The sequence below is a fragment of the Pygocentrus nattereri genome, chromosome 30, assembly GCF_015220715.1.
Source record: "Pygocentrus nattereri isolate fPygNat1 chromosome 30, fPygNat1.pri, whole genome shotgun sequence".
Lineage (NCBI taxonomy): Eukaryota > Metazoa > Chordata > Actinopteri > Characiformes > Serrasalmidae > Pygocentrus > Pygocentrus nattereri.
In genome coordinates this window covers 8,416,943-8,427,357 of record NC_051240.1, presented here as the reverse complement: position 1 = coordinate 8,427,357, position 10,415 = coordinate 8,416,943, and the positions used below count along the sequence as shown (strand labels likewise).

Below are 10,415 nucleotides of genomic sequence, written 5' to 3'. Positions count from 1 at the left end.
AGGCTTTACAAGGTGTGACTGTTAGAATAGTCCACTTTGCTGATCACAGTCAGGGAGACAATTACTTTAATTTGCATAAGAAAAACACTAAGCGCTGTGATTTCAGATTTCAGTTCCTAAAGAGTCACTATAACTTATAATTTTAACAGAGCAGAAAGCCTGACAGCAGAACCCCTCACACATCAGTCTGGTTGTTAACCTGCAGTTTATGTTTGTTTAGAACTTTTCGGGCATTGCAGGAATTCTGGTAGAAGCAAGAACTGCAGAAAGATGCAGCTTAATAATGAGAAAAAATTCAATGAAAACAGTTTTAGGAATTGATATAATTACTGAACTACTGCAATATATATCAATGTTCATTCCATACACATTAATGTTCATATTGTTTACATATAACAATATTCATTAAATATTTTCTGTTTGGTCTGCCACACACACACACACACACACACACACGCACACACACACACACACGCACACACACACACACACACACACACAAACACACACACACACACAAACACACACACACACACACACACATATATATATATATATATACAGGGTGATACAAAAGTCACAGGACACTGTTTTATTTTATTTGATTTTTTTGTGTTTAGTGTTTATTATGGGTTTTCTCAGCATACACGATTTTTTGAGATGACCCCAGAGATAAAAGTCGAAAACAAAATAAAACATAAAATTAAATTAAACCTGTTTGACTTACCCTATATATATATATATATATATATATATATATATATATATATATATAGTAAAACATTCCAGCAATGTATTATGTACATTTTTTCACTGTTGTAAGAATGACTTGTATCTCTGAACTTTTCTTAACATCTGCTAATATAGAAAGATTTTCAAGTAATTCAGTTATTATCATTGGTTTATTTGTCATAAACTTTTCACACAATATTGATAAAAAAAAAACTACTCAATTTTTCAACACCTGAATGATGTATAGTAAAATCATCCTTCCATTGTGATAAGGCAACTCAGCACTATGGGTCTGAAAGGATGTGTAGCTGTCAAGAAGCCTCACTGAGCAAAGGAGACAGACACAAAGAGGAACTTTTGCACTAGAAAACTGAAACTGTAAATCTGAGACATGGAGTATGGTTGTATAGACTGATGAGTCTAAAATTTAAATTGGGATTATTTGGATTATGAGAAGCAGAAAATGTAAAAGTAACTTCTAAGACTGAATTTTGGAGGTGTAGGAAAAATCCCTGCAGATTTCTTTACAAAACTGAAAGCAAGTCTCCTGAAAAGAATGGACTCTATAATAAAGTCAAAATGCTCTGATAAGCTGATTATAAATGCCATGGAGCTTTATTAAGAAGACACACAGGCAGGCACCTTTCATGATGCTAATTGGTGGGAAATATGCTTCTAGTACTTGTTAGCAACATTAGCTCATTAAAGAAGCAGAATTTAGAGACCAAACATGTCCAAACATCTTGACCAAACATCTTCCTCTGGTCAAACTACCACTACAAAATTATTATACTACTATTATTAATGGTAGTAGTAGTAGTAGTAGTAGTAATATATTAGGAGTCCATGAAAACTTCAATGTAGGGTGGGCAGCTAGTCCAAAGCAAATGGCAGTAGCTGGGGCATGGGCAGTAGTTTACTCTGAAAAATGTATTTGAATGGTTCTTTGAATGTTTATCTGCTCTAGCTGCTCTATTTTTATATTTAAAAATTTTCTTTTGACAAAGAGAACCTCATTAACCCTATGTTGTTCTCCATCTTGTCAATTTCAGGGCATAAATCAGCAAAATAGAGATTAAAACTGATATCACGAATGCAATAACAATCCCAAGACCTGCCCCCAGTGGTCCATATGCAGCTCCTGCCACTGAGCCTATAAGTGTTCCAATAACAACAAATAGTATAACCGTTGCTGGAGGAAGGTAATTCCGTGGCAATGAATAGAAGTCGTCCTGATTCTGGTGCTTGGTAGCATCACCACCCACCGTCTGATTCCCCGAAGTCCCTTTTTCTTCATTCACTGTCAAAAATAGTAATACTGTCAAGACAGGTAAGAAATAACAAATTTATTACCATAAATATATTTGATTACTCTAAATTCATTTCCTTGCTCAACAGCGCCCTCTTAGAAAAAAAAGGTCTTATGAGATACGTTCTTTAAATAAGTCACACTAATACTGAAACCCTTTTGGTGCTATGTATGTAAAACCATTTTGAAGCACCATATACAACTGATTGTTGATCATAGATAAGAACAATTTAACCATTTAAAGAGCCCTTTGTGCATTCAAATCAAATAAAATCAAATTTATTTGTATAGCGCTTTTTACAACTCATGTTGTCACAAAGCAGCTTCACAGAATTTCAGAAAAGACAAAGTTTTAACATGAAATGTAAAACTCCCAGGTGAGCAAGCCAGGGGCGGCAGTAGCAAGGAAAAACTCTCTCAGAGCTGAGGAAGAAACCTTGGGAGGAACCAAGGCTCACAAGGGGGGACCAATCCTCCTCTGGTCAAACTACCTACAGAGTTATTATACTACTAATATTAATAGTAGTAGTAGTAGTAATAGAAATATTTACAAGTAATTCAGTTATTGGTTCATTCATCATTAACACAATATTTATAAAAATGCAAAATGTTAAAAATAAAAAATAACTACAAAATTTTCCAACACCTGTATGATGTACAATAAAATCTGTTGGTGTGGTTACTGTAGGAAGGTATTGTTAAAAGCCTAAACATCACTAAACAAATAATTACCTTCTCTCTAGTTTAAATGATGTAATTTACTTTATTATCATTTGTAAATTGATGCTTAACATTTCCAGTTTGGCTGTATCAACGAGCATCATTTGCAAATAAATTATTTAACAAGTAAGTCACAAACCCTTCTATCAATAATTAATATTGACACTTGACTGACAGTTTTAGAAAAATGATCCACTCAAATCTACCGCTAGTTTTAGAAAAATAACACGAGCCACTTGAGTCTGTAAAGAGATTAACAACACATTCAGGTTCTCTGTAACTGTTGAAACTTAACCTGAATGACTGGTTGCGTAAGCTCTGTAAATCTGTGAGCTGTGAAACTTGTTCCAGAGGCAGACATCTCTGTCACTCCCCATGGCTCTCACATATTTTAATAAAAGAATTAACACGCTTGGTAACCTGCAGGTTGCTCTGTAAACTCCACAAAATCTGAAAAATGTCACCACTGATCACAGCTGTCATCCTTGGACAAGTCTTTTTGATCGTGTGATGAGAGAGGATGAACTTATTTTATTGAATAGAAGACATACAGGTAATATTGTAATTTTATGCTGACATATTCTCAATTGGATTTTCTATTCTCAATTCTCAAATGGATTCTCAATTCCCCATATTTTTGGCCATAAACCCATTTTCACAGAGTTTATTTATTAATATACTGTTTTTATGTATAGACAAAAATAGCAATTTTATTTACAATAAAGGATTTACTGTCCCATCACTTATCATAAGAAACATCAAATCACCAAATGTGTGATGTATTTGAGAAGCCCCACTGGTTGCATATCTGCTTCTTGTAACTTGGGCTCCAATGCAAACAAGATTTTAAATAAAAATACACCCAAACTGAACAAAAAGTAGCCAACTTAGTTACCTTAAAGGATAAATATTTCTCACACAGACCCTAAGAAAAGCCTTGGGAGGAACCAAGGATCACAAGGGGGTACCTATCTTCCTCTGGTCAAACTACCACTACAAAATTACTATACTACTAATATTAATGGTAGTAGTAGTAGTAGTAGTAGTAGTAATATATTAGGAGTCCATGAAAACTTCAATGTAGGGTGGGCAGCTAGTCCAAGGCAAATGGCAGTAGCTGGGGCATGGGCAGTAGTTTACTCGGAAAATTGTATTCGAATGGTTCTTTGAATGTTTACGGTTCTATATACAATAACAGTTGCCTTTACCAAAGAACCCTTGAAAGAATATTTTAAGAGTGCACATTTTAAGAGTGCATATTAATAGTGTTACTCAATTTTTTCAGTGGGTGTTTGGTAGAAAATTGAATGTGCTGTACTTACAGTTTGGTTTATCGAATGAGAAACTTCCACGTCTGTGCCGGAGCTCTGTCTTCTCCTGTGACTGTTCTTCAGAGTGCTTTTTATTCCCCTTCACCTCTGTGTCTTCAGGCTGTGGGGTTTGTATCATATGTATTATATCATGGTAAATCTGTGGCAGGAAGAAACCATAATTGTCCACTACATTCTCTATCTCCTTGAGGAGTCCATGTACTTGGGTTTCTGAGCCCATATTCTGTAGAATGTAATGTCTGTAGCCACATTTTTCTAGAAGGTTTTTCGCATTGTCAATGTGCATTGTGACTGTGGTTCTTTCCACTTCTCCATCACATAAGAATAGCACCATAGTGTGTTTCCAGACCCTCTCAGACAGAAGCTCCATGTGCTGCTGAGCTGATTCAAGTTCATCTGCAGAGTGAGAATCTGTGAGTTTGTCCACAGGCAGCACCAAAATCAGAACATGGGGTCCTGGGGGGCAAAGGGTTGCACTTCTCATGATTTCCTCTTTAATATTCTCTGAGGTATTATGTATGGAATATCTGTCCCATCCTGGCGTGTCCACCACCCAGATTCTCCTTTTTTCATGTTTATCATCATGTAAAACACAACGGTCACGAGCTTCCTTAAGGTCTTTTCCTCCCAGTAGGAGTCTGGCTACTTTATTCTTACCAGCTCCAGCTTTCCCCAGCAGCACAACCCTCAGGTCTGAAAGAGAAGGTGGGCCACCTGTAAGCAGAAAAAACATGACAAACTGTGAATGTGATACAAGCACAGTCCTTAAGTATCTTAATTTAATAACATTAATAATAATTAATAATATTCATAGTGCTGTGCGTAAGTCAGAAACCATCTGTTTGTTTATTTCATTTTCAGGGCAAAACAGCCATCAAATTGCTTATTTTTTAGTGTCAGAAAAAGTAGGAAACCTTTTGAACAGAAAATTACACACAATCCTTCAGCATCAAGTATGATTTTTAAAACCAATCAGTTACAGATGTGCGCTTCCAGCAAAAGCTCTTCCCAAAGATCTCACTTAGAAGATACAAATGTATCTTCTAAGACTGACTTTTGGAGGTCTAGGAAAATATCCCTACATATTTCTTTACAAAACTGAAAGCAAGTCTCTTGAAAAGAATAGACTCAGTCCAAATTGAACACTGAATCCAGAAAAAAAAATTGTTATGGTTCTGTGTAATGTTTTGTTAAACATAAATTTTCTGCTTCTTTCCTGATGCTGAAAAATGAATAACTTTTCCTGAATGTCTGTTTTGGCACTGGAAAAGAATTAAATATCTTTGACTTTGCACGCTGCTGTATGGACACATTGTGGTTTTTGCACAAAAGACATCAAACCTGGAGCTGTTGGTGAAGATCTGCCTGCCATGGTCGCTGCAGGTATTTAGCTCGCATTTACCATATGACTTCTCGCCAAAACACTTTTCAGTTGATAAATGATCATCTAAGAGAACGAATTCTGTACATAGAAGCAAAACAAGACAGGTCAAAACATGTACAAATTGCAATGGTACAGAGGAAGTTGTAGTATTAAGCTTTAGTTGGAGATGCTGTGCTTAATTCTCAAAAACCCACAGTGAAACAGTGAAACAGTGAAACAATCTTTGTAATACTCTGAGCCAGCCTGTTAGAACAGGTTGAAAACATTTGCCTATGCTGGTGGTTGTTTATTGCTTACTACTTAATATTGTTTACTACTATAACAGTCTGCATCCACCTTTTTATGACAAAGTTGTTCATTCTAGTTGCAAAAAATAGACAAAGAGAAACCTTTCTAATTTCTTGCGTCACAACTTGGTGACACATAAACAGAAAGAACTGGATCTATTGAAACGCAAACTGATATAAAAAAAAAACAGGCTAGAACATATTTATCCCTTTTACTTTGATGAGTACAACAGAATATAATGCTGCTCCCCTAAGTAGCTTAAAAAGAATTAACCACTTACTTTTGATGTGTCCTCCATTAGAGAACTTCCTTGTGCTATGGGTATACAATCTAAAATGGTGTTATAGTGCTCAGGTATGATGAAAGAACTCACCATGTGATTAAATGGGGCGTGCACTTTGCTCTTGCACACCTAAAAGAGCAACTTTCTTCCGTCCAAGAAGCAGTTCCTGTATTCAAAATGATGACGTTCTATCATACGATCTCACTGTGCTCGAAAGTTTACAGTAGGTCACCAAGTCTTGGCTGAGTGAACTATTATTAACACCCCAGCTTGTTTTTTTGTTAATCCTATGAGAGACTGTCAGCTCTGGAGAAGTTCTGAAGCATAGCTTTAGATACATACAGATTATATGATCAAATATGTCAACACTCATCTGATGTAATATATTATTTCTTTTGGTTTTTATCACTGCTTGGCCATTTGCTCTACCTGTAGTAATAAGAGAGACAAACCCTATGAAATAGAAGTCTTGTATCTTCACAGAAGGTTCTGATGTAGGTCTAAACTGTTATTTTTATCATATATAAAGTCATTGCCAATAATTCAGCATTTCTGCTTCAGATAGGATCTTATCTCTCCACTATAGTGGACCATATTGACCAGTGAGAAAACAGTCAGTAGCATCGTCATCTTCTTCTTGACCAGCAGCCTCACATGGCAGCTTAGTCAAGTTGCTCCAAGTCTAACAGCGAAAGAGAAAACGTGCAGTTCCACCGATCCAAAAAGTAGACTTGGTACTCGTCTTCTCCATCATCAGACTTGAAAGGATACCAGGTAAATGCAGAATATCACTTGTTCATACAATGTCAGTAGCCATCACTTGTATTGTGTGTGTTACAATTAGGTTATAGTTATGTATTAATACACAACACTGAGTGAATGTCAATCTTATTATTAAAATTTGATGGTAATAATAACCTCAAGGTAATTTGGTTGAGAATACATTCTTTATCCCCTGCAATATCATTAGGAAACTATTTGTTGTTGTACAATTATTTTTGTACATTTTGTAAAGAGGAAGGAAAATCAGTACTTAGTTGCAAATTGTACATTTGTGGTTTTTTTTCCTGAAACCACTTAAATTTGTGTCTGTAAGTCGTAATTTGTGAGTCACAGTTTTACTCTGAAAGATATTTTTTGTTACTACACTGCTGCTATTATTTCTGTAGTGAATTATTCTATCTGCAAAACATTTTATTCACAAACACAAATTCTCAAATTCTGTTTCTAGCATACTGTTATGGTGAGGGTCTGATCTGGGATTGAGCCATCTGCTATGCTGCCTTTGGCCACTAGCATAGAGCTTAGAGCTCCTCCCAAGTAATCCTGGGGGACTCCCTCATCTCTTGGACCTCCTGAATTCCTTACAATCAAAACTCTGAGATTCCTTGAAAATAAACTTAGGCTTCATGTTGTTCATTAGGGAAAATAGATGATCAAATACAAGTTCAGGGAAAGGTCATTGTTTAGCTGCCTCACCCACAACTGACAAGCTTATGTATTTGACATTCCTAATCAAAGTAATCAAACTAGAGATGCAGCACTGGTCTGCCCCAAGATGGTGCTGTAGCACACTGGTTCAAACAAATATCCCTTCACAGCCTAGAAGCTGTAACTATGCCCCAGATACTTCTGAAACTTTACAATGTGCTGCGGCATATCTGTAAATCTGAAAACTTGCCCAGTTTCTTAAGAGTTTCGTGCAAAGGATGAATTGTTACTCATTTCTCAAACTGAAGACAGAAGAGGAGATCTTTTTTAATGTGCAGATCACATTTTTAAACCAGAAAAGAGCATTTCCAGAAAAAAGGAATGTTAAACTAATACCAGGGGGTATTTCACACATTGTATGTGTTTGCCCTCTTCCAGTACATGTGGGAATTGTGGGAATGCTAATAAATCACCTTTTAATGAAGAAAGCCTAGATTTCACTATTCTTTTTAATAAAATGAAAGAAAGGCTTATATAAGTATATAAGGAAGGTCAACAAATGTGGAAAAAGGGGTGAGAGGGAGAAAGTAGACATTTATATTCAGAAGAAGAAGAACAACAACAAGCCCCGCCCTCCTGCGCACTGATTGGATATTAACAAATAGGATGCCTTCGGGATAGGAGTAGGAAAGAAAAGCTTATCATCTAAAACAGTTTAATATTCGTACACTGATTAACCAGATGAGGACCTTTTCCCTTCTCTAAGCCACAAAAATGACAGGAATATTTATTAATACATTTTATTTTCTCTCTAATCTTAAATTATCTTCTTATCTGAAAGGCATCTTATCTTTTCTAACACACTTTTACCTGACTATATTTTATGTAAACATTTAAAAGTCACTTCTTTTTCTTTATTATATGTACAGTATGTGTCACAAATGTACACAAAATCACATAAGAACATGTTCAAAATAATGACCTTTTTGCTTATAGAGTGCAGAGGTCCACATTCTGGCTTAGTGTGGAGTCTCAGCACTATCAGTACGGTCGCAACCTTTGTCACAAGTCCGTTTGTAAAATTTCTGCTCTGCTAGGTCTGCCCCGGTCAATTGTAAGTGTTACTACTGTAAAATGGATGCATCTATTGTAAAAATGGAAGCTCAGCCACAAAGCACTGCACCAGGGTTTGGCAATCCAAATGTTAAGAGGCTAATGCTTCAATGAGGCAATCCAAATGCTAATACAGGATAAAGATATAATAAAAGATAAATGAAAATGCAGACTGACTTTACTCTGGTTTAGCTCAGGCGGCATTATAGCCACTTTTCTCATATCTCCAGCAGGTTACTTTTCTGCTGTAGCAGTTTCTTATAAAATGTCTTCCAAAGTTCAGCTTTTGGTGGTTGACAGTTTCTTATTGCAGATGAAACATCTGGAAACCAGCTGGAGTGCATATTTTTGTTGTTTTTTTAATGTACTCACATATTTGAAAATATGTAAACAACACTATGCATATGCCCTAAAGATTACTTGGAATAAAATATTTTTCCGTTAACAGCTCTAAAAGTGTATTGCTGTTATAAAGTTGTTTCTAGTTGATGTTAATTGCGTGTTCATATGTTATAAAAATGTACACATATTTACTTTGATCATTTATGTTTTTAAAGAACTTGATGATCATTGTTTCAGATGATCTTTAAGAGTAGATGAAGTGCAAAACAGCACAATATTTTCTGACTATTATTTTACCATCGTCATACATGCTGGCACAAATGAAAAAAACTAAACTAAAATAAAAATAATTAACTAAGGTCTGGGTTTTAAACATGCAAAACATAAAAATCATACTGTTTATGAATGCATAACACAAACTCAAACTGAACAATAACTTACATGATCTCCTTGATCGTCCTCCAATATGAGCACTGCCACCAGGTTTGTATCCAAAACAGTGTCAGAGCATACTGTACTCAGGTCTGAGGGGTAATGTATGGGAGGCGTGTGTGTATGTATTTTGTTTAAACATCCTTTTTTTCCAGGAGACTGGCTTTCAGTTTTTCAAATCTGCAGGAAAATATTTCCTCAAATCTAAAGTTCTGTCTTTAGGTTGGAATCTGGATATTCTAATAATTAAATTACTCCCAATTGCAAATTTAGACTCTTCAGTCTGTAGAACCTTAATTCACATATTAGATGAAAGATGAAAGATGAAAGATGAAAGCTTTAAGCACTGTTTCTCTGATGTGGACTATTCTGGTGGTCAAACACAATGGTTCCCAACCCTGGTCCTAAAGACCCATTTTTGTGATCTTGATAAGGAACAGCATCTGCAGGGGTTAAAATAGCATTGCCAAAATTCTACTCTGATAAAATCCTCCTTGTTAGACTTATTTTCTATATGGTACAACCTACATACCAAGACAGGTCACCAGAATAAGTTTTTGATCAGACATTGACTCCTCCTGACTGGACAGTCGGCTCGTGTTTCAACCTAAATTAATGTTAAAATCACTGCTGTTTTTCATTACATGAGCCGACTTGTATTGATGCAGTTCTATGTTTGTGACTCATAAACATTAAGTGCTCTAGGTTTGTCCTAGCTAGATAATTAGAGATAAATAGGGTGTATTTATTAATTTGACATCTCAAATATTTACTTAAAAGATAAACGAAAGCCAGGCTGTCCAATAATAACAAAGACTAAAGTAATAGTGAAGCTACACATGGTAGGAGGTGAACTTGGTTATAGCAAGTATGTTTTTCATCCAGTCCTGAGAATTAAAACTGTGTTTAAGCTGTTCTTGTAATACTTATTTATGTGGCATGGTGGCATGGTGGGTAGCGCTGTCGCCTCACAGCGAGGAGGGCCTGGGTTCGATTCCCTGGCCGGGTGAGCATGTTCTCCCCGTGTCTGCGTAGGTTTCCTCCAGGTTC

General features: G+C 35.9%; 1 protein-coding gene across 1 annotated transcript; it reads right to left on the bottom strand.

Moving 5' to 3' along the window:
• Positions 1-790: 790 nt before the first annotated feature.
• On the bottom strand, positions 791-6,226 carry LOC108424756 (GTPase IMAP family member 7-like). The gene is made up of 4 exons (XM_017692973.2): positions 6,045-6,226; positions 5,434-5,554; positions 4,084-4,806; positions 791-2,032 (listed from the first exon to the last, which is right to left on the bottom strand). Exons 2-4 carry the CDS (start codon positions 5,462-5,464, stop codon positions 1,755-1,757), a joined length of 1,032 nt encoding a protein of 343 aa, XP_017548462.1. The 5' UTR covers positions 5,465-5,554; positions 6,045-6,226; the 3' UTR covers positions 791-1,754.
• Positions 6,227-10,415: the final 4,189 nt, after the last annotated feature.

What these genes read in the sequence shown, in the direction of transcription:
- LOC108424756 (XM_017692973.2), bottom strand. Translation starts at nt 5,464, where the DNA reads ATGGCAGGCAGATCTTCACCAACAGCTCCAG. An exon ending in ATCTTCACCAACAGCTCCAG is followed by an intron (nt 4,807 to 5,433) that starts GTTTGATGTCTT and finishes TTCTGCTTACAG; the next exon opens with GTGGCCCACCTTCTCTTTCA. An exon ending in CTCATTCGATAAACCAAACT is followed by an intron (nt 2,033 to 4,083) that starts GTAAGTACAGCA and finishes TATTTTTGACAG; the next exon opens with TGAATGAAGAAAAAGGGACT.